Source organism: Somniosus microcephalus, chromosome 2 (assembly GCF_052327205.1).
Source record: "Somniosus microcephalus isolate GS21.2 chromosome 2, FLI_Smic_1.0, whole genome shotgun sequence".
Lineage (NCBI taxonomy): Eukaryota > Metazoa > Chordata > Chondrichthyes > Squaliformes > Somniosidae > Somniosus > Somniosus microcephalus.
Window position 1 is genome coordinate 364,070,793 of NC_140988.1, and position 25,055 is coordinate 364,095,847.

General features: G+C 45.0%; 1 protein-coding gene across 1 annotated transcript in view; it reads right to left on the reverse strand.

Annotated features, from left to right (window-relative positions):
- Nucleotides 1–25,055, reverse strand: part of atrn (attractin) — a gene marked incomplete at its 5' end in the record, with an annotated part of 337,365 nt that overhangs the window by 153,051 nt on the left and 159,259 nt on the right. Inside the window, one exon of the mRNA XM_085967067.1 lies at nucleotides 10,658–10,719. Within this exon, the coding sequence (XP_085823193.1) occupies nucleotides 10,658–10,719 (62 nt within the window). The remainder of the gene's footprint in view (nucleotides 1–10,657; nucleotides 10,720–25,055) is intronic.

Genomic DNA, 25,055 nt, shown 5'->3' on the forward strand with positions numbered 1-25,055 from the left:
GCATATTTCTTCCTCCACCTCCACCTATTAGTTTGGAGCAGGCAGATTAGTAGCCTACAAGCTTAAAAAGTCCTCTTTCTCAACAATCTCCAGATACTCTGCACTTCAGAACATTTTTCAGCACATTTCAGGAAAATTACACCACTTTTCTTCCTCCTTAAAAAAAAATACAATTTTAGAAGCTGTACGAATAGAGTGCAACTATAATTGCAGAATAAAAGTGAGTGCGTGCATGATTGCGTGGAACTTCCACACAGTTCAGCAAATGTGGGAAATAAGGCACATAAGCGAAACTGAAAAGGAATCTTAGAAAATTTTTCAAAATGCATTTTTCAAAGCAGAGAATAATTGGGGGCATGACGGCTTTGGGTCGCTTGTACTTCCAATCAGTAATGTAATATTGTCAAACAGCATTATTCTATCACGTAAGGAGGCAGACTGATATAATTGTATATTTTAGGAGCTACGCAAGACCCTCTTCTGTTGTGACTAAAACAATATTATCGACGGAAAGCAACCAGTCATATTTTAATAGTGGAGCTGTGGAAAAGAAAGAAAAAGACTTGCAATCCTACAGTGTCTCATCAGAACTCAAAACTGTCCGGATGCACTTCACATACAATAAATTCTACAATTATTTATGTAAACAAATGTGGCAGTCATTTTCTGTACAGCAAGATCCCATAAAGTAACGAGATGTTTGGTCTTGGCTAAAACCCAAAACATCTGGGTCGGTTTATGACAATAATACACAATCAGCTCAGACTACCATACGCAGTGACCCAACTCTGGTAGATTCCAACATCATTACTGCCTGCTGCTGTAACTCTAGAATGTAGTGCCAAGCACAACCCAACATCCTGGGATTGGAGGGAAAACCCAGCAAACAATACAGGGGAGCAACCCAGCAAACTGCAGCAAATCACCAAGGTTACTTCGACAGTCAACTCCCTCCCTTGTGACACCTACCACCAGGAAGGACAAGAGTAACAAGCTTGTGGGAATACCATCACCTCTTAAATGCCTTTTCAAGCCATACACCATCCTCACTTCGACATCGGTCACCGCTCGTTCATCGGTCAGCATCTTGCAATTCCCTACCCATCGTTATGGGAGCACCGCCACTAGGAATGGGCAATAAAAGTAGCTTTACCAGCATCATCTAATCCCAAGGACAAGTAAAATAAAACAATGCAGTGGGTTACTACGACAGAGGTCCTGACCCAATTTGCACACTAATGTGTAAAACAGAAGGTCTGTTGGGTACTCCTAAAAGGCACGACAAAAATTCTCTGAGGCCTTCCAATGTACCTCATGAACTGATGCGGAACAACCAACAATGTAGATACTCTGGTTTGTGTCAAGTGTGGCTGAATGACTCTAAATTGGCCATCTCATACTGATGGCTTGTAACCAGAGAAGTGTGCCTGCCTCCCAATGTTCATCCGAGATGACAAACTGAGTTATTTCCCCATGCCTGCCTGCAGCTCTCCAGGAACAAAGTTAGTCTTCTGACAGTAAGAAAGAGATGAGCTTCTTCTGCATCCACTGTTTACTTTTTGCGGGGAAATCTATGTTTGATCAAAAGCAGAATATCCAGAGGTAACCGCGAAGATGGCATTGATGCAGAAGGGATGCGCCATCACAATGGTGATAGCTAGTTTGATCAGGCTTAAGAATTCTAAGAAAACTTCTGGCTTTTTTATTTTATTTATTCATTCCTGGGATGCAGGCGTCGCTGGCAAGGTCAGCATTTATTGCCCATCCCTAATTGCCCTCGAGAAGGTAGCGGCGAGCTGCCTTCTTGAACTGCTGTAATTCCTTGCGCTTTGTTACAACCGAGTGGCTTGCTCGGCCACTTCAGAGGGCAGGTAAGAGTCAACCTCACGGCTGTGGATCTGGATTCACATATCGGCCAGACCGGGTAAAGGGCGACAGATTTCCTTCCCTCAAGGACATTAGTGAAGCAGATGGGTTTTTACAGACAATCCGGTAGTTTCATGGTGACCATTACCGACACTAGCTTTTTATTACAGATTTATTCAACTGAATTTAAATTCCACAGCTGCCGCAGTGGGATTTGAACTCATGTCTCTGGATCATTAGTCCAGGACCCTGGATGACTGGTCCAGTAACCTAACCACTATGCTACGCCAGTGACCGAAATCTCAGCATTGAGCCACAGGGGTGCGTTCACAGACACGAGACAACTTTTGCTCAGACTCCTGTTGATCATCCCGAGACGTCTAGTAACATTCAATTCTGCACCACAAGATATTGCCAGAGATATTTTTCTCCTGATTTTGCGCTTTAACCCTCTAGGAAAAAAAAAATCTGTAACCGTTACCTGACAAACTGCAGAGGGTATGGGCAGCTTTAAATGAAAACACTTTTTTTAAATGCCACACAGGCTCACATAAATGAAAGCTGTTTGTCACAGCTGACACCAAGCCAGTTCAGTAAGTCCTATTACTCTCCTGCACCTCCTGAAAAATGACAGCTCTATTAAAAGGAAGAATTCTTTTGATGTACCTGTCAAAGCCTGCACCTGCGAGAAAAGAGAAATCTCACATTTCAGAGGTACTTATTCCAGTTCTTCCCTCTGTGATAGCTAGCAGATTGTGCTTGACGAGGTTTACTTGTAGACAGCACCTCCTTGTGGACAATAATGGTGCTGAATTATAAAGCAACCTTTCTGGTTTATATTTCATCAATACAACTATGTCTATTACTCCTCTAAACTTTTTTCACTTTGTCCTAAATTGAATATACATTCTTCCCCCTACCCGTGTAAACATCAAGACTTATTGCCTGCTCAAACTCATCCCAGTATTTCAATATTGTAGTGTGCTTTATTTCCCGCAGCGTCAGCCGCGGCTCAGTGGGTAGCGCACTCGCCTCCGAGTCAGAAGGTTGTGGGTTTAAGTCCCGCTCCAGGGATATGCGCACATAAATCCAGGCCGACACTCCAGCGCAGTGCTGAAGGAGTGCTGCACTGTCGGAGGTGCCATATTTCGGATGATACATTAAACCGAGGCCCCGTCTGCTCTCTCAGGTGGACGTAAAATATCCCACGTCACTAGCAGGGGAGTTATACGTGTGTCCTGGCCAATATTTATCCCTCAATCCACGTAACAAAAAAAGATTATCTGGTCATTATCACATTGCCGTTTGTGGGAGCTTGCTGTGCGTAATTTGGCTGCCGCGTTTCCCACATTACAACAGTGACTCCACTTCAAAAGTGCTGCATTGGCTGTAACACGCTTTAAGACGTCCGGTGGTCGTGAAAGGTGCTATAGAAATGCAAGTCTTCATTTCTTAGTTTTTCTACCTCCTACAGGCTTAAGACCTCAAACCGAATTACATTTGCATACATTCTCTGCTTATGTAAATTGTACAAAGTTTTTGGAAGACATCACTCTGACCTCTGCTTAAATTTCTGGAAGAACTCAACCAGCATCGCCGAAGTGCGACTAGATTTATTGTGTCTGCTTTCCTTCATTGCGTCCTATATTTTGGACCCTGGCCTTTCAGCTAGGCTTCTCAATTTTAAAAGTAGGCCCTCCTTCAGCAGAGGTCAATAACTAGGGGGCATAGATTTAAATTAATTGGTAGACTGAGTAGAGGGGAGTTGAGGAGAAACCTTTTCAGCCAGAGGGTGGTGGGGGTCTGGAACTCGCTGCAGAAACGAGTGGTCGAGGCAGAAACCTTCACCGCATTTAAAAAGCACTTGGATGTGCACTTGAAGTGTCGTAACCTACAGGGCTACGGACCAAGAGCTGGAAAGTGGGAAAAGGCTGGATAGCTCTTTTTTGGCTGGCACAGAAACGATGGGCCGAATGGCCTCCTCCTGTGCTGTAAATTTCTATGATTCTAAATTATTTCAGGATTTAAAAAGTTTGCATAGAGTCTGTAGAATACGTACCACATTATAGCTGTGCATGTGTTTAACCGTTCAACAGAATCAGCCAGTCTACCGGTTGATGCAAATCACGTGGCAGTTTTCAAAGACGGTGATGAGATTGTAAATCCTAAACATTTACTCTAACTGCACTTTAAAGACTTCTTTGAAACGATTCAAATTGCTTTGACCTCTTTAGACACTTGGCCAAAAAGAACTCGACAGAGTTGAACTTCTGGCATCTTCATCTTACCAACATGTTGCTACAATATCCGCCCCCCTAAACCGCAGCAGCAGCTTAAGCACTTCTCAGCCATTATCTTCATACATCACCCTGCCTCACTGCTCTCCAAATTACATAGCACTTTGAACAATCTTCAGCACATAAGCTGGTCATTTCATACACACATCACCGAGAGATCAGTGTGACCTGTCTACCCACTCATTTCAACATAACTCGAGTCTGGGGGATGGGGGGGCTGGTGTAATACTCCTTCGTCAGCCTACAGTTTGCCACAGTAGGCTCTTCCTTCACTGGGAAAATGTTGTACATAATTGCAGAGAAAACCTAAAACTTTTGGTGCTGGCTACTTCTCGGCACTATGTGAAAATAAACTATTTGAATGAGGTTGCATTGACACTAAGCATACAAGGCCAGACGGAGTAGTTATAAGGTCATTGTTTAGTTCATTCTTATTAAATCATGAATATCCAAGCTTTCTTGTCTTCCATGTTACCATCCTATATTACAGGAAAAATGTGAATGCACTAGAGAGTACAGCAGAGATTTACAAGGATGTTGCCAGGAATGGGGAATTTTAGCTATGAGTAAAGATTGGATAGGCTGGGGTTGTTATCTTTGGAACAGAGGAGGCTGGGGGGAGATTTAATTGAGGTGCATAACATTGAGGGGCCTAGATCGAGTGGATAGGAAGGACCGATTTCCCTTGGCAGAGGGGTCAATAATCAAGGGGCGTAGATTTAAAGTAATTGGTAGAAGGATTACTGCACCTCCATCCCCCACCAGGATGGCCCGAGGGCGCTCCGCTTCTTCCTTGAACAAAGGTCCAACCAGTCCCCATCCACCACCACCCTCCTCCGCCTGGCTGAACTTGTTCTCACATTGAACAACTTTTCCTCTGACTCCACCCACTTCCTCCAAATTAAAGGTGTTGCTATGGGAACCCGCATGGGCCGTAGCTATGCCTGCATTTTCACGGAGTATGTGGAAAACTCTTTGTTCCAGTCCTACTCAGGTCCCCTCCCTCACCTCTTTTTCTGGTACGTTGATGACTGTATCGGTGCCGTTTCCTGCTCTCGCCCTGAACTAGGTAAGTTCATTCACTTGACTTCCAATTTCCACCCTTCCCTCACCTTCACATGGTCCATCTCCGACTCTTCCCTTCCCTGACTTCTCTGACTCTATTTCTGGCGATAGGCTTTCGACAAACGTCCACTACCTCTCACAGCTACCTGGACTACACTTCCTCCCACCTCGCTTCCTGTAAGGACTCTATTCCATTCTCCCAGTTTCTCCGTCTCCGCCACGGTCTGTTCGGACGATGCCACCTTCCATACCAGTGCTTCCGACATGTCTTCCTTTTTCCTCAACCGAGGATTCCCCTCTACTGTGGTTGACACGGCACTTCTGCTCTCACCCCTTCCCCTCCCTACCAGAACCACGATAGGGTTCCCCTTGTCCTCACCTTTCACCCCACCAGCCTCCACATTCAACAGATCATCCACCGCCATTTCCAACGTGATCCCACCACCAAACACATCATCCCCTCACCTCCCCTTTCAGCATTCCGAAGGGACCGCTCCCTCCGTGACACCCTGATCCACTCCTCAATCATCCCTAACATCCTTCTCCTTTGCCTGGCACCTTCCCGTGCAAGCGCAGGAGATGCAACACATGCCCTTTTACCTCCTTCCTTCCCACTGTCCAGGGCCCCAAACACCCCTTCCAGGTGAAACAGCGATTTACTTGTTGTACTTGCAATTTAATATGCTGTATTCGCTGCTCACGGTGCGGTCCCCTCTACATTGGGGAGACCAAACGCAGATTAGGTGACTGCTTTGCAGAACACCTCCGTTCAGTCTGTACGGGTGACCCTGAGCTTCCGGTCGCCTGTCACTTTAATTCACTGCTTCACTCCCACACTAATCTCTCTGTCCTCGGCCTATCACATTGTTCCAATGAAGCTCAACGTAAGCGCGAGGAACAGCACCTCATCTTTCGATTAGGCACTTTACAGCCTTCCGGACTCAATATCGAGTTCAACAATTTCAGACAATAATCCCTGCCCCCATTTTTCATGCTGTATTATTTTGCCATTCCCATTTGAAACATTTTATCTTTCCTACCTCTTAGATAAGCACAGTATGTTCTTTCAATTCCTTCCTCCCCTCCTAACGCCCCCCACCCCCACTGTTGCTGCACCTGCTTAATATCTGTTACATAAGAACATAAGAAATAGGAGCAGGAGTAGGCCAATCGGCCCCTCGAGCCTGCTCCACCATTCAATAAGATCATGGCTGATCTGATCCTAACCTCAAATCTTCCATAACTCTCCATCCCACCCGAAACCATGTGATCTCCCGGGAGAGGCGAAAAACCAGATAAAAAAACCCAATGGCCAATTTGGGAGAAAAAATCTGGGAAATTCCTCTCCGACCCATCTAGGCGATCGAAACTCGTCCAGGAGATCACTCTGTCCCTTTATTTTCTACAGTACTTACCTTCTGTAAAAGGCGATCTCCACCCCAACCAGGAACAGGAATAGAACCATCTCCTGAAATCTAACAGAATTAGAACACCAGAAGTAGGAGCAGAACCAGGCTACACGGCCCCTGGGCCCGCTCCACTACCCACAGGGCCATGACCATTCCGAACCTAGACTCATGTCCAATTTCCTGCCCGCTCCCCATAACCCTTAATTCCCTTTACTTCTAGGAAACTATCTATTTCTGTTTTAAATTTATTTAATGATGTAGCTTCCACAGCTTTCTGGGGCAGCGAATTCCACAAACCTACCACCCTCTGAGTGAAGAAGTTTCTCCTCATCTCAGTTTTGAAAGAGCAGCCCCTTATTCTAAGATTATGCCCCCTAGTTCTAGTTTCACCCATCATTGGGAACATCCTCACCACATCCACCCGATCAAGCCCCTTCACAATCTTATATGTTTCAATAAGATCGCCTCTCATTCTTCTGAACTCCAATGAGTAGAGTCCCAATCTACTCAACCTCTCCTCATATGACCACCCCCTCATCCCCGGGATTAACCTAGTGAACCTTTTTGTACTGACTCGAGAGCAAGTATGTCTTTTCTTAAGTATGAACACCAAAACTGTATGCAGTATTCCAGGTGCGGTCTCACCAATACCTTGTACAACAGCAGCCTCACCAATACCTTGTACAACTGTAGCAATACCTCCCTGTTTTTATATTCTATCCCCCTAGCAATAAAAGCCAACATTCCATTGGCCTTCTTGATCACTTGCTGCACCTGCATACTAACTAACTTCGTGCACCAGGACCCCCAGATCCCTTTGTACTACAGTACTTTCCAGTTTCTTGCCATTAAGATAATAACATGCTCTATGATTTTTCCTGCCAAAGTATATAACCTCACACTTTCCAGTATTGTATTCCATCTGCCAAATCTCTGCCCACTTACTTAGCCTGTCTATGTCCCTTTGCAAGTTTTTTATGTCCTCCTCACTCACTACTTTCCCTCCCATCTTTGTAGCATGTGCAAACTTCGATATGTTACACTCGGTCCCCTCCTCCAAATCGTTAATATAGATTGTAAAGAGTTGGGGACCCAGCACTGACCCCTGCGGAACACCACTAGTTACTGATTGCCAGTCTGAGAATGAACCATTTATCCCAACTCTCTGCTTTCTGTTAGATAGCCAATCCTCCACCCACGCCAGAATATTACCCCCAATCTCGTGATTTTTTATCTTGAGCAATAATCTTGTGTGGCACCTTGTCAAATGCCTTTTGGAAGTCCAAATACACTACGTCCACTGGTTCCCCTTTATCCACCCTGTATGTTACTTCCTCAAAGAACTCAAGCAAATTTGTCAAACATGACTTCCCCTTCATGAAACCATGCTGAGTTTGTCCTATTAAATTATGTTTATCCAAATGTCCCATTACAGTCTCCTTAATAATGGACTCTAACATTTTACCAACCACAGATGTTAGGCTAACAGGTCTATAGTTTCCAGCCTTCTGCCTACTACCCTTTTTAAATAAGGGTGTTACATTAGCAGTTTTCCAATCTGCCAGGACCTTTGCTGAGTCCAGGGAGTTTTGGAAAATTATTACCAATGCATCCACAATCCCTACCGCCACTTCCCTCAAGACCCTAGGATGTAAGCCATCAGGTCCAGGGGATTTATCCGCCTTGAGTCCCATCATTTTACCAAGTACCACTTCCTTAGTGATTTTAATCGTATTTAGCTCCTCCCCCCCCTAGAGCCCCCTGTTTGTCCAGTGTTGGGATATTCTTAGTGTCTTCTACTGTAAAGACTGATACAAAATATTCAGTGTTTTTGCCATCTCCATATTTCCCACCATTAATTTCCCGGTCTCATCCTCTAAGGGACCAACATTTACTTTAGCCACCCTTTTTCTTTTTATATAACTATAGAAACTTTTGCTATCTGTTTTTATATTTTTTGCTAATTTATTTTCATAATCTATCTTCCCTTTCTTAATCAATCTTTGAGTTATTTTTTGCTGTCTTTTAAAGACTTCCCAATCTTCTATCCTCCCACTAGATTTGGCTACCTTATATGCCCTTGTTTTTAGTCGGATACTATCCTTAATTACTTTACTTAGCCACGGATGGCTATCTTTTCTTTTACACCCTTTTTTCCCTCAGTGGAATATATATTTTTTGGAAGTTGTAAAATAACTCCTTAAATGTACACCACTGATCATGTACCGTCTTACCCTTTAATCTATTTTCTTAGTGCACTCTAATCAATTCCGCTCTCATACCTTCATAGTCTCCTTTATTCACGGTGGCACAGTGGTTAGCACTGTTGCCTCACAGCGCCAGAGACCCAGGTTCGAATCCAGCCTCGGGTGACTGTCTGTGTGGAGTTTGCACATTCTCCCCGTGTTTGCGTGGGTTTTCTCCGGGTGCTCCGGTTTCCTCCCACAGTCCAAAGATGTGCGGGTTAGGTTGATTGGCTATGATAAATTGACCCTTAGTGTTAGGGGGATTAAATACGTGGGGTTACAGGGATAGGGTGGGACATGTGTTGGTGTAGGGGTTACGGGGATCGGGTGGGATATGTGTCGGTGCAGGCTCGATGGGCCGAAATGGCCTCTATCTGCACTGTGGGGTTTCTGTGTGTGATTTCTGTGTGATTCTGTGTGAGCACGCTTGTTTGAGATCTAACCTTCTCACCCTCTACTTGAATATGGAATTCAACCATGTTATGGTCACTCATTCCAAGGGGATCCTTTACTAGGACATTTTCAATTAATCCTGTCTCATTACACAGGGCCAAATCTAAGGTTGCTTGCCCCCTGGTCGGTTTAGTTACATACTGCTCAAGCTTTTCCAGTTCTGATGAAGGGTCCCAGACCTGAAACGTTAACTCTGTTTCGCTCTCCACAGATGCTGCCTGGCCTGCTGAGTATTTCCAGCATTTTCTGTTGTTATTTCAGATTTCCAGCATCCGCAGTATTTTGCTATTGGATTAGAGGGGAGTTGAGGAGAAATTTTTTTTCACCCAGAGGGTGGTGGGGGTCTGGAACTCACTGCCTGAAAGGATGGTAGAGGCAGAAAGTACTTGGATATGCACTTGAAGTGTCGTAACCTACAAGGTTACGGACCAAGAGCTGGAAAGTGGGATTCGGCTGGATAGCTCTTTTTCGGCTGGCACAGATACGATGGGCCGAATGGCCTCCTCCAGTGCCATAAATTTCTGTGATTCGATGGTCAGTGCGCATATCATTCAACATGAGCCACATCCGAAGTTTAAATCATTTCTCACTAATTTGCATATATCTCCATTTGTGGTTAACAGATCTACTACGAGTTATCCACGAGCAAGACTGCAGTGATCAGAACTCCTCTTTCCAAACCTCCGTCACAAATTTCAAACTGGACCAAACCAGAGCAGAAGGAATAGAAACACACACAGGATAGAATGCCAGCACTTTGTGAATTGGACTGACAGAACTTTCAGGCTGTGTGTAACGCATAGGTGCAGCTTGGCACCCCTGTTTTAAATACATCTATTATAGAGTACATGAAAAATGGTGCTTGGCTGCATCATTCCACCAAAGATATTGCACTTCTAGATGGCGCTGAGCATAGCACTGTGTGACTTTGTACCCTCAATATAGTATTCAGCCACTATTAAAACAGCTAACGTTATGTGACAATTAACATTTGGAAAAACCACCGAGTGCCACCCTCAGGTGTAACTGGTACTTCCCGACATTTTTGCATTGAAGAGTCCTATGTCATACTAAACCAATGTGTTTTGAAATGGCATGCTGCAACCCACTCAACGATTTCACGATAAAACAGATATTGTTTTGGTAACTCCAGGTTATCAGCTGAACTTATGCACTGCTGTGCAAAGAACAAATACTACAGCAGTATTTGAGAGATTCTGCAGAATTGCGCATTTGAATGAGATGAGTGCAAGTGAAATACATTTAAAAAAAAAATCAGCAATACATTTTTACGTGAACCAGATGTATATTTTTGACTCACCTGAAAAACGTGACAAAGAACTGCACAAGGTCCATGAAGTTGCTGTGCTGAGAAAAGGCAATCTAGAAAGACAAAGGGACACGCATGAAATTTAAAAACACAGCTAACAAACGGATTTAATATGTCATGACCATAAAGATATCGAATATGATAAAATCTTTTAAATAAATTATGCAGATAATAGAATTCAGTGTACTCTCTCGGAGTAAGAACAGACTCCAGAATTACAATAATCAGGGCCCGTGTAACATTAAGATAATTTCACTGATCTCATTCTTAGCACCGAGCTGGGCTAGAAGGGAACTTGGGTCGGAAATAGTGCTGCAACCCAGCTCCCTTTCAGTACGGCTCCTTGTGGGTGATGCGAGATCGGTGAACTCGCGCTATTATTTGGAAAAGTTAATTTTCAACATTGTCAGGATTTCTGAAGCTGAGATACTGCACTTCTTTTAACTTGCAACCTGTCTAGAGTCAAGTAAATTCAAAAGAATTCCAGGGTTAAAAAGGACCTGGAATATACTTAATTAATTTTCTCTACAATTGCCAGCCCTGAGGATGAAGAGTGCCCACCCTTGACCAATTCAACTGAGAGATCAGTCGCATCCATAAAAGGAGTGCACTGCATTTCCAAAATGCAATTTGGTCCACAATAAGGATCACTACCCCTTAGGCAGAAGTCTTCCTTTTAAATTTAAACAATTTTTATTTAGCAAATTCTTTTCTTCTATAAAATGGATCAGGGTTTCCCTGTAGCCATCCACTGACCTTTTCAAATACTTACACAACATTTTTGTTAATGTCATAAATCATACAACATTGGTGAGATGGCGATAATGTTAATTCCCCTGCCTTTTTGAAATTCTCATTGAACGATACAAATTTACAGACAGGATGTCATTCCATCCCATGGTCACTGTACTAGCTATCCCCTGAAAGCTACTCCAATTCCACTTTCCCTGCCTTTCCTCCTCTCTCTGATCAGACAAGTAAAACTGTTTGTCTTTCAAGTATTACCAGTAGCACACAACATGAAATGTGATGTTTTATGATGCAAAGTGAGGTACAATCATCACAGAATTAAAATCAAATTGTTCCAGATAGACAAACAGTTTTGGAACACAATTGCATTGAGAGAGCAGCTGGCAGTCAAAAGGACAAATGGAAACTGGCTATATAAAATTCCGCATTTCCAATTACCGTGATTCAAACAAACAGAAGCGTACTGGAAGAGAATTCAATACAATGCAAAATGGTTAAGCATGACATTTAATGGAGTAAAATGCTCCCGTGCTTTAAAACAAACCTACCACAAACAATATAAACATACTGAAGGTCTTACCTCATCAACATCCAGAACATTGCTTCACAGTAAAATAATTTTTACCATTCTCCACTGTTATTAAAAAGTGCAGCCCTCAAATTGCTTGGCAACTTTTGTAAGAAAACAAGATTCCAATTATCAAACACTAAGGGCAGCAATGTGACATGAAATGGAGAAGAATATGGAAAGGATGAAAATCACAATGACATTCATTGTAACTTGCATCCAAACACTGCACTCGGAGCCCAGATAAAGTTTGAAAATACTGTCAAGAGAAAAGCGAGAAGGGACAGTGCTAAGACAGGCTGGAAAATTATCAGGCGCACGGGATAAAACTCTCAGAAGGTAGGCGCTAGACAAAGCAACAAATTCCATTTGTTCCTTTCAGGAAATTCAACGCCTTTCTCTGAACCTCCCGTTTCCTTTCCTGCTAAACCCCGTACTGCAGCCCAAAGTTAACCCTTTCATACTACATCGCGAAAAGGTGCACAACACAGGTTTAGATGAAGGCAGTCCAGTTGACTTCATCCTTCCAGTATACCAACCCTGTAGCCTTCCCATTATAGCATCTCCTGCCCGCCTGAATGGGCAGAAAGGACCTCGATTTAAAGAAACAAACAAACAGAGGAACAGAAGGAAGCCCTTCAGCCCATTAAACCTATTCCACCATTCAATTAGATCATAGTTGATCTGTACCTCAACTCCATTTATCCAAGTTTGTTCTATATCCTTTGATAAAATTATCTAACCAAAACCTATCGATTTCAGTCATGAAAATTTCAATTGGCCCAGCATTCACAGACTTTTGGGGAGTGAGTTCCAGTTTTCCACTATCCTTTGTGCGAAAACGTGCTTCCTGATTTTACTCCTAAATGGCCTAGCATCTGAGAAGGCAGGTCGGGCTTTACTCACAATTCCATCTGAAAGACAGCACCTCCGACAGCGCAGCACGCCAACGCACCAGCCCAAACAATGTTCTCCAGTCTCTGAAGTGGAGCCCAAACCCACAGCCTTCCAACAGAGGCAAGAGTGTGATCACTGAGATGTGGTTGACACCTCAGCACTTTGGCACGATTTGAAAAACAGCAGCGTTCAGGCCAACATTTCTCCCTCAACTACCACCACTTCATCTCATGTGCTGTTTGTTGGATGTTGCTGTGCACAAATTGGCTGCTGCATTAGTCTATAAAATAAGTGATTACACTTGAAAAGTAATCCATTGGAGTGAACCGCTTTGATGTGGCTTGCGATGGATTTTTCTTCATTTCATTAATTTCCCTCACACAAAAAAAAAGTTGCATGCAAGTAAGATGTCAGTCTTTCAACTCTCCTCCCTTGGACCTTTTATAAAGAAAACTACAGATGCTTAAAATTCTGAGCAACACCCATCAGAAATCAAAATATTTTAACGTTGCGGGCTGTGCAGATCTCAAATTTCCCCACAAGAACCAGAAAACACGACAGAAGGGGAAGAGACAAAACAATGGGAAACGGTCCAGACCACTTAGTTGGTGCTGCCAACTGTGGAACCGATACCTACACTGCCAGATTAGATGCTTGGTCTATGATGGGTTAGCTGAACTTAGCCATGAGGCGATAGCAAAATACTGCAGATGCTGGAAATCCGAAATAACAACAGAAAATGCTGGAAACACTCAGCAGGCCAGGCAACATCCGTGGAGAGAAAATAGAGTCAACGTTTCGGGTCAAACCCTTTGTCAAGACTGGAAAAGCACAGGAAATGAAATAGATTAAGAGGCCAGGCTGAGAGAGAACAAAAGAGAAGTGAAGAGACATGAAGAGGTATTCAAAACGAGACGAGATGGTGATCGGACTAGTGGAGACAAAAGACGGCTCTAGATTAGGTGTGAAATGCACCGGCAGAATGGGAGACAGCTGCCATGTGGGAGAGAAAAAAAGGGGGGGGTGGGAAGGGCCAAAACAAAGGTGTGGATAAAAAATAAGTAAAAATATAATGGGGGCCGAGGTTATGATCTGAAATTGTTGAACTTGATATTGAGTCCAGAAGGCTGTAAAGTGCCTAATCGGAAGATGAGGTGCTGTTCCTCGAGCTTACGCTGAGCTTCAGTGGAACAATGCAAGAGCCCGAGTACAGTGAGGTCTGAGTGGGAATGGGGCGGTGAATTAATAGCCATGGGGCACTATATTTGGCTTAGGGCGACGAACAAAATAGCTGGTGTTTGGGCAGGATTGGGCTCACTTGTGATGCGTCCACAGTCAAGTAGCCTGATAACACACTCAGTGTCTCACTTCACATACCAAAGAATGTTCTTTGCATTAGACTACCAGAGGATCTCTGGCACCCATGGGACTGTGCGCCAAAGTCAGAGCTTTCAGGAGCGGTGGGGTGAAAACACAGTGGAGAACATTCAAAGTCAGCAACAATTTATATACAGTAAACTGCCAATTTAAACAGAAAATGTAACAATTATTCTCAGGAATCACTAAGTATTATGGTTAAATTACAAAATCCTAAATAGAGAGATAGACATCCATGAACAACAGCTTGATGCAGCAAATTCCAATTAAGATTGAAAATTAGCAAGTAAATTGCATGCAGCATTATTGGTATGAAACGCGAACAGGGCCTACAGCACCACCATCATCACACAACACCTGATGAAAAAGAGCTGCAGAGAAAGTCTGCAAGCATTGGGCCGAAGAAAGCTGGTTGAGCGTTCGGGAGCTGGATTCAGAGGGAGTTGAGGGGACAGAATGAGAGTCTCGTGGAGGAGCTAACTATTATGTAATTGGGAATGGGGGCACACTAAAAGAGACACACCTTGGAGACCCAGGGTGGAGAAGTGGTGCTGCAGAAAGAGGCTTTTCATCAGCCATGTTGGCTGGCATCACACCCTAACTTATACATCCACAAATTAGATTTGTATAGCATGACAAACATAAAAAATAAATTATTCAGAGTAATAAATAATCCATAAACATCCCCGTTCAATCTTAGAAATGTCTGGAATGATTTTCTCCTAAATTGGCCTATCTCTCGGTATTTCATACAAGGAACTGTACTGCCAACAACACAGCACTCCCTCAGTACTGTACTTGCGTGGCAAGTAACATTCATGCCACACATGTGCCAGGCAATGATCATCGCCAACAAGCCAGAGCCAAACCACCTCCCTTTGATATTCAATGGTATGACCATTGCCGAGTCCCCCCCATTTTCAACATCCTTGGTGGTCACTTATTGACCAGAAACTCAAACCAGACTCAAATGCCGTGGCTACTCGAGCAGGTCAGAGGCTGGGCATACTGTGGCGAGTGGCTCACCTCCCAACTCCCCAAAGCCTCTCCACCATTTGCAAGGCACAAGTCAGCAGTGGGATGAAATATTCTCCACTTGCCTGGATGGGTGTAGCTGCAAAGACACTCAACCACCACACAGGGCAAAGCAGTCCTCTTAATTGGCACTTCATCCACTAGAAGTGAACATCCAGCACGGTGGCATAGTGGTTAGCACTGTTGCCTCACAGCGCCAGGGACCCGGGTTCGAATCCGGCCTCGGGTGACTGTGCAAACTCCACACAGACATTCTCCCCGTGTTTGCGTGGGTTTCCTCCGGGTGCTCCGGTTTCCTCCCACAGTCCAAAGATGTGCGGGTTAGGTTGATTGGCTATGATAAATTGACCCTTAGTGTTAGGGGGATTAAATACATGGGGTTACAGGGATAGGGTGGGACATGTGTTGGTGTAGGGGTTACGGGGATCGGGTGGGATATGTGTCGGTGCAGGCTCGATGGGCCGAAATGGCCTCTATCTGCACTGTGGGGTTTCTGTGATTCTGTGATCCACTCCCTCCACCACTGGCGACCTGTGCCTGCCATGTATATTATCCATAGGAGACTCTGCAGCAACTCGCCATGGCTCCCTCGGCAGCACCTTCCAAACTCGCAACCTCCACCACTTAGAATGACACGGTTCTCCTCCAAGTCACACACCATTCTAGCTTGGATATACATCGCCACTTCGTCAAAGACAAGCCAGAGACAAACCACCTCCCTTTGATATTCAATGGCATGACCATTGCCGAGTCCCCCCCCATTTACAACATCCTCGGTGGTCACTTATTGACCAGAAACTCAAACCAGACTTCTTATAATTCTTTTTATAAGAGGATCTCTTGAAGCTAAGCATGGACTATTCTGGGCTGCCGCACATACCCACACTGCTGTCATTCACAGAAATCATGCACAACGATAAGACTAAGCATTTTTTAAATGAAGTATAGGTCATTGCTTTTCAGACCCGGAAACTAATACCAAAGCAATGTGCAAAACGCATTATGAAATATGCCTCTAAAATTATGCTGGGGATATTGGCTGGACAACGCTTACCACAATTGTTTGAAATTCCCCTCTGTGCTATTTTGGCTGGGGCAAAAACTGTTTAAAATAGTGCAGACAAGAGTTCCAGGCCACTTGAATACCACAACATAATTTCAAGGCTTACAAATTCACAGTTTTTTGCTGAGCACAAGGGAAATTAGATAAAATGGCTGGAAAAACTGCAAGCATCCACAGGAAGTGTCACGGATGGAACAGTAAACACTCCTTTCTGTGTACACCCGCCCCTCCCCGCCTTTCCTGTTCTGAAGAAACTGAAAAAGGTTTCCTTGATCTACTCCTCGGCCAATCCACCCGTTCCAGCACATACCATACGCACTTCCAGTCAATTTGATTATGGCCACAAAGACACCGCTAAAGACGGGCAAGTCTGGAGAGATATGCAGCTATTTCCATTGTGCTCCATTTCGGACAGAAAACATGCAACATATTTTGAAAAAAATGTTTTACCTAAAAAGTCAAAAGCATGTGCGCCTTTTGGAAAAGAACTTGGCTAAAACTTGTCAATTGTTAAAAGCCGGACAGTGTTGGTCTTTCCAGTCAGCACTCGACAACAGGAAAAGAAGCTTCAGCTAGCAATTTTTTCCCATAACAAAAGTGCATTCCTGATTTATTTAAGTCACAATATAGCCAAGCTGGTTTGATCAAGAGCTGGAAACTGCACACAGGTCAAAATAATATTCTCCAAAACAGCCTCATTGGAGCAAAAAGAGAGAGAAGCTGGTGTTAACTAAGCACTTGCCAAACTAAAAGTATGTCGAAGGTTTTAAAGATTCCCCGCTGAAGATGTTTCGAAAAGAACCCCTGCTTTTACAAAAAAAGTCACTCTGTCTCTATGTAAAGCCCTTAGCTTACAAAAGTTGAGGATATGGGAAACCGCCTTTTCAAAACATTTCCTGCAGCTAACAGAGGAAATAGTTGCAATGCGAGTATATATGATGGAGGGGGGGGAAGGGGAAGAGAGAGGGGAAGAGAGGGGGCAGGGAGAGGGGGGCAGGGAGAGGGGGGGAGGCGGGAAGAGGAGAGGAAGGAGGGAAGGAAATAGTCGAGAGAGTGATTTGAACCCACAACCATCTGACTCAAGAGGTGAGTGTTGAGCCAAGTTGGCACTCCAGCATGATTTATATAGAGAGACTTCTGAATACTTCAAAGTGTGGTGGGCACCAAGCAAGTCAGAGAACTGTTGAACAGGAAAGTCACCATCAGATTTCTGAAGAGTTGTGACGTAATAAAACTCACTACGCACTTGGTTTGAGTATAAAGCAAGGCTTTAATCAACTTGTTTCAGTACATGGAGGTCTAGTTGTACTTCACTAGTTCCTTGTCTTACAAAATGTCCTTGGCAAGCTGGGCCCATGCCCGAGTATTTATACTCCTTGGACGGCGCCACCAGCTGGCCGTCCAGTGTTATTTCATGAGTAGTTTCTTTATGATGATATAAGATTTGGAAGTCCGACGACTTCCTCTTAACGGATTAGGTGGACCACAAATAGCCGCAGTCTTTTAGATCTTTGTTTATGGCTAGAAGGCAAGTCTCCCCGGACCATGTCTTGGTCCCTGGGCTGCGTGATCTGTACCGGTGGATCGACAGGGCCCGTGTTGCCCCGAGCGACCCGAGGGAGGCTGGGGAGATCGTGACTCCGGGTGCGGGTACTCACAGGCGCAGAGCTGGCTTCATCTTGTTGGATAGCCAGGGATTGACCGGCGTCCTGGCCTCGGGTGGCCATCCCACGGGGAGCGCTCGGCTCAGAGTGGATCCGCTGGGGCAGCCAGCAGATCTCTCGATGTCCCAGGTAGGGCGTCATCTTCAAGGGAGCGCAGAGTGTCGGCATCATCACCGTGGGTCCCTCCATCAGTTGGGTCCGTGGGACCAGTTGGACAAGGAGCCAGATCTCAGTGAAACGGTGAACTCTTGGCCATCAGGGTACCGCACGTGTGCGTACGTGGGATTGACGCCCGTGAGTTCTACCTCGTCGACGAGGGGATCGTTTTTAGAAGATCGGACGAATCTTTGGAGCAGCACGGGGCCGGGAGCTGCCAACCATGACGGTAGGGACGTCCCATGAGTGGAGCGACGCTGGAACCTGAAGAATCGCTCGTGAGGTGTGACATTGGTGGACATAGAAAGAAGGGACATGATGGAATGCAACACGTCAGGGAGCATAGTTTCCCACTGCTGGTCTGGTAGGTTGCGTGACCTCAGTGCAAGACGAACAGCGTTCCAAATGATAGCGTTGTATCTCTCAACCTGTCAGTTACCGATGGGATGGTACGGTGTCGTTTTGCTTGTGGCGATTCCCCGTTGGGAAAGATAGCTTTTGAGTTCGCTTGACATGAAGGAGGGACCCCGATCAGAGTGGATGAAATTGGCCGTACCGCAAAGGGAAAAGACTTGATCGAGGCATTTGATCACTGTGGCATTAAGCATATTGGGACAGGGGAAAGCTTGAATATTCGTCCACCATACTAAGTAGGTGTTTCGCGTTGAGGAAGGCAATGGCCCTTTAAAGTCAATGCTGAGTCGCTGCATAGGCTGCATAGCGTGTATGAGCGAGCCATCCGATGGACGGAAGAATTGCGGTTTTAATTCTGCACAAATTCTACAGGAGGAGCATGTTCTTTTCACATCTTCCATAGAAAATGAGATTTTTTTAGATCGTGCAAAGTGCAACAAACGGTTAACGCCAGGATGGCATAAGTCAGTATGAAGATCCGCAAGAGTCGAAGTTGACATAGAAGAGCAGAATGCCCGCGTGAGGGTATCCGGGGCCACATTCTCTTTGCCGGGTCGATAATGTATGGTGTATCCAAAGGCGGCCAATTCCATCCTCCAGAGTTGTATTTTGTTATTCTTGATCTTAGTGCATTTCCGGTTATCCAACATAAAGGTCACGGAGCGCTGATCGGTTATAAGTGTGAAATGGCGACGAGCGAGAAAATGACTCCATTTACATACAGCTTCGATGATGGCCGTAGCCTCCTTTTCGACAGGAGGATAATGGAGCTCGCTACCCTGCAAAGTTCTGGACAGGAATGCAACGAGTCGACCACCTTGATTCAAGGTAGCAGAGATCGCCACATCCGATGCATCGCACTGGACCACGAAAGGAAGATTTTCATCAATGGAACGAAGCGTGGCTTTTTCCAGTTGTCGCTTGGAGGTTGAAAGCTGAAATAGCCGTTGCCTCCAATGGAAATGACTTTGCGTGAAGCAGGGGCTCAACCTTGTCGGAGAAGTGGGGTATCCATTTCACATAATAGGCGAACATGCAGAGTGCCCGACGAAGAGAGCCGAGATTTGTAGGGGGAGGGAGCTCCTGAAGCGGACGAAGTCGCTCCGGATCCGGTTTGATGACACTGTTGCCCACCCAGTAGCCAAGGATGTGGACTGATGGTACTGATTTCACAGATTTGGACTCATTTAAGGTTAAGTTGCGATGATGGAGAACGTCAAAAAATTTCTGGAGGTTGACATCATGCTCCTTCAGGTTATGACCAGCAATGGTGATATTATCCAGATGTGGAAAAGTGTCCGTTAAGTTCTCCTGTTTGGCTAGGCTATCCATTGCCCGTTCAAAGATGGCCACCCCATTGGTGACCCCAAATGGAAGGCGACAAATCTGATAAAGCCGACCATTGGCTTCAAAGGCCGTATACTTTTTGTCAGAGTCCTTTAACGGTATTTAATGATATGCGCTCTTTAAATCAAAAGTTGAAAATACCTTGTAGTTGGCAAGGTTATTGACCATGTCATCGATGCGTGGTAGTGGGTAGGCATCCAGGTCGGTACACTGGTTAATAATTTGCGAGTAATCGATGCAAAGACGTTTCTTGTGTTGCTTCAGAGGATTTTTAAAAAACGACAACTTGAGCCCGCCAAGAAGATGAACATGGCTCAATGATACCGTCAGCTAGTAGGCGAGAGATTTCTGCCTCGATAAAGGATCGATCAGCTTGGCTGAAACATCGTGATTTAGTGACTATGGGCTTACATCGGGGGGGAAAGATTGGCAAACAAGGAGGGCTCGTCGAGCGAAGCCGCCGAAAGCGCACAAAGCGGTACTTTGGAAACAGTAAGCTCCGGTTTTGACCCTCCAAACTCAAAAGTGAGTCTTTTGTGTTGTTTCTGGAAATCCTGTCCCAGGAGCACATCACTGCATAGGTTTTTGAGCACCCCGAGCCGGGTGGAGAAATAAGTGCAGCCATTGAGAATAAGGTCGACAAGACAAAAGCCGGAAGAATTGGTGGTCAGTGTCGTCAGAGCCATTGCAATTTCCCTGTCCGAGGGGTAAATACGCAGCTTTAACTTACTGACAGCCCGCTCACTAATGAAGCTGTCAGAGCTGCATGAGTCGATTAGTGCGCTCAAAATGTGTCCATTTACCGAAACCTTCGTGGCTGCATGGGACAGACTTTGGGGAAAAACAGCTGTAATGGGAGGAGGGGCAGTTTTACCCGTAACAGCTGTAACTTTGTAAGAAATAGCTGTTAGATTCAAAGATGGGTTTTAATTCTTAGAACAGAGACTGACAACAGGCAGCGGAAAAAGACAGCATAAATGTCAGCAAGGTCAAATAACAAACACTGAATGGCCTGAAAGTGATAAGGGGATCATAAAATGCAAGACAACACAGGGTGGTGGTACCATATAGCTAGACAAAATGAAGCCGAAAAGTCATGTCCTTAAAGAAACATAACAAAACATTCCTCAGAAAGATAAGAGGGAGGCTTCATCAGCCATGCAGAAAGGGACGGCGAGGGATGCCTTCCCGCTTCACAATTGGACAATAGGATGGGGATCAAATGATTGACACCAGGCGATTACCAGCCCACCGAAATAACTATAAATATAGACGACCGAGAGAGGGAATCAGGCAGTCAGGGGCGAAGGCTTCCCCGAGGTGGCTACGGCCTAACACCTTGGTCAAGTTTAGCCTCTGAGGTGGCTGATGGCCTAACACCTCCAACAGCTTGAGAGATGACCCAAAGAAAGTGACCGCTGCAGCAGACTGCAGGAATCCACCCAATCCGAGACCACCATACTGCCTCCTCATCTGTCCGGTCGTGGCATTCCGATTCGGGAGTCGTAGATCACTCCTACTGTCACGGGTTGTATGTCTATTGTACTCGGCTTAAACCATATGTAATATCTGATTATGCTTTAAAACTGTAGCTCTTTAATAAAAGCCTTGCAACTTCTAAAACCCTGTTGGGTAATCTGTGTGAGCCTGTGATCCTGAATCTTACAACCTTAGCAATGGTTCTTGGGGGAGGAGCAGTTTCATACATAGTAGCTGCAAAACTATCAGGAGCTCTCGACCAGTATACCTTAGAAAAGTGGCCTTTCTTGCTGCAATGAATGCAGGTTGCGTTACAAGCAGGACAAAATTTCCTACAATGGAACACACCTCCACAGAAGAAACACTTCCTTCCAGATTGCCAAGATGCCGCTAGGGCGGGGTCATGATCAGTGAAGGCTTCTAGGGTAGGGTTGGGTTGTCATCCGCTAGGTTAGAGTCATCATCAGTGAGGGCTTCCGCCCGAGGCCTATCGAAGGAGTCATTAAAAGTGATAGCAGCAGCCCGTGCACGAGGTAAAAGATAGGTATCTGCATTCCTCTTTGCTACGTCCAGGGTACATGCCTGGTCATAGGCAGCCTGTAACTCGAGGGTTTTATTCTCCAACAGACGCTGGCGTATGAAGGAAGACGCGATCCCATTAATAAAGGAATCACGAATGAACTCCTCCTGGTACTGCTCAGCTGTGACAGCTTTAAGATTACAATCCTTGCTGAGTCTGCTAAGTTTTTGAAGGGATTCGTCAAGTGATTCCCCGGGTTGTTGTCGAGTTGTGGCCAGTAGATGCCGAGCAAAAATTTTGTTTGGGGCCTTAACATATAGTTGCTGTAATATTCGGATAACGGAGTCATAGCCTACACAGTCTTCGATATAGTCAAACACATGAGATACATACATAATTGGCAAGTATCTCTAATTTAGCAGGAACATTCTCACCACACACCCTGAGGAAGTTGCTGAAAGTACGATACCGGTGTTTCCATACCTTAGCAGTTGTAGGTGAATTCGGGTCCAGGTCAAGACAGGCGGGTCTGAGTAATTTGTCCATGATGGATTGATTACTATGCTGGAGTTCCCTTCTGCCGTTGAAGTCGTAGCTGGCTGTTGCCGAAATCACCGAGCGTGGAGTCGATATCAAGTTGATTAAATTGACGTAATAAAACTCACTACGCACTCGGTTTGAGTAGAAAGCAAGGCTTTAATCAACTTGTTTCAAAACATGGAGGTCTAGTTGTACTTCACTAGTTCCTGTCTTACAAAATATCCCTGGGCAAGATGGGCCCACGCCCGCGTATTTATACTCCTTGGACGGCGCCACCAGCTGGCCGCCCAGTGTTATTTCATGAGTAGTTTCTTTATGATGATGGAGATTTATAACAAGTTGTAGGTCAGAACATAGATGCTGAAGGAGAGAGTCCCAGAGGGCAAGGCAAGGTAGTTGAATGGGTGGGTGCAACATTGGCGAAGCAGAGCAGCAGTGGAGGGCTGGACGCAGATGTGGTTGGAAGATGCAAACCGAAGAAACAACGCAAGGGTCATTTTGTATGCTTGAATCCCTGTAAAGTTCATTTTGCCACATCCCAGGCATCAACAGTTCTCTGGAGCCTCAAACCCCGCCAAAAACAGAGAACACTCTAGAAAGAACCAATCTACAGTCATGAACGAATTGACAGTTAATTTGAAAGCAGTGCCTGGATTTTCACTCCAGCCCTCAGTATCAATCTGAACAGTCAAAATAGTTTGTAAATTAAGTTTTCTCCCACTTGCTGTGGGAGGAGCAGAGTGATGTATTCGGGTCTGCCGCAGATAACTTCAGGTTCAGATTGCTTACATCCACGTCTTTTCCACAGGGAAATGGCAAAAAATCCCAAATTGCAATGGGTGGAAATCTGATCGGATCCAACTCGCACCAAGTCCCGTTCACCCATCACCCCTGTGCTCGCTGAACTACATTGGCTCCCGGTTAAGCAACCCCATGATTTTGAAATTCTCATCCTTGTTTTCTAATCCCTCCATGGCCTCGCCCCCCCTCCCTATCTCTGTAACCTCCTCCAGCCCTAAAACCCACCAAGATCTCTGTGCACCTGCAATTCTGGCCTCTTGCTCATCCCCGATTTTAATCACTCCACCATTGGCGGCTGTGCCTTCAGCTGCCGAGGTCCTAAGCTCTGGAATTCCCTCCCTAAACCCCTCTGCCTCGCTATGTCTTTCCTCCTTTAAAGCATTCCTTAAAAACTACCTCTTTGACCAAGCTTTTGGTCATCTGAACGAATATCTCCTTTTGTGGCTCGGTGTCAATTTTTTTAATTATTTTTTTTATAAATAACGCTCCTGTGAAGCTCCTTGGGACATTGTACTACGTTAAAGGCACTATATAAATTCAAGTTGTTGTTGATTGGAGGGATTAAAACAGGGTCTTCTTGCTAAGGTGGGCTCACACTTGAGAAGTGACATGTGCAAGGACTTGAAAGTGAAGGGAAGTTGAAGATGAAGATGGGGCAGTAGTTTGCAAGGGCAGAATTCAACTGGTCATCTGTTTCAATCTGCGTTGGGTGGTAATGATTGGTCAGGCCACAAGCAGAACCGCTGCTCCTCTTCAAGGAGTGAAATTGGATCTTCAACACATATATGAACCAACTGAACAGGCATACAGTGTTCAGTGCAGGGAGACAGAGCCTCGGTTTAACACCTTATCCAACATATGTGCATTACAGTGTCAGACAGTGAATTTCTGCTGTTCAGATATCCATTGGCACTGTGTTCCTGGAAATTAGCAATATTAAATACAGTGATTATTTTTACTTATGCCCCTTTGGATGATTCACTAGGTGAAAGGCACTATATAAATGCAAGTTGTTGTTGACAAGCTAGAAGCTCTGCACAATTTTTGTCCAAAGATATTATGGTCAGAAATGAGAGAACATATTACATCAATGCTCAGTACCTATATCAATTACTGCTACTGCAATACATTAAACAGGGCTTCAATGGTATAATTGAGTTTTGGGTTAAAAATAATCAGGTCAGCTTTTCTTTAAAGGAGGGTGGAAGGGGTTAATAAGGGCAGTATCCAATGCTCTAAAATGCTTGTTAGTACTCGTGCTAAAGCTGTTGAGTGCAGTCCTAGCTATAGATGATTGCAAATCCAGTACGTGTGTATATCTATCTATCTATATATATATATAAACGGATCGATCTGTCTGTCTATCTGTCTGTCTGTCCGTCCGGCTATGCGCTCGAAAGTTATAGGGCGTACCTACGCGTGCGTTACGTTGAAAGAAAGCTTACCGCTCCAAAATGGCCGGACGAAAATTGCGCCCGCGGTATCCGAAAAACGTTCAACATTCCGCTCATTAGCATCTCATTATCCGCTCATTAGCGATAGAGTGACCTCGAGGTCGACCAATCGTACGCCGGGTTCCTGGCGCGTGCGGGCGGGCCCTCCTACAGTCGAGTGACGGGATGATTGACCAATCCTACGCTTTGGTGACCTGACGGTCGACCAATCGGTGCGTGTGTGGGCGGGCCTTATCGTTCTGAACCGAGGTGAGTAGCCGCCATCTTGCTTCCATTCTTTTTCCCGCTTTCTGCGTCTTTCTTTTCAAATATACATTTCCAGCA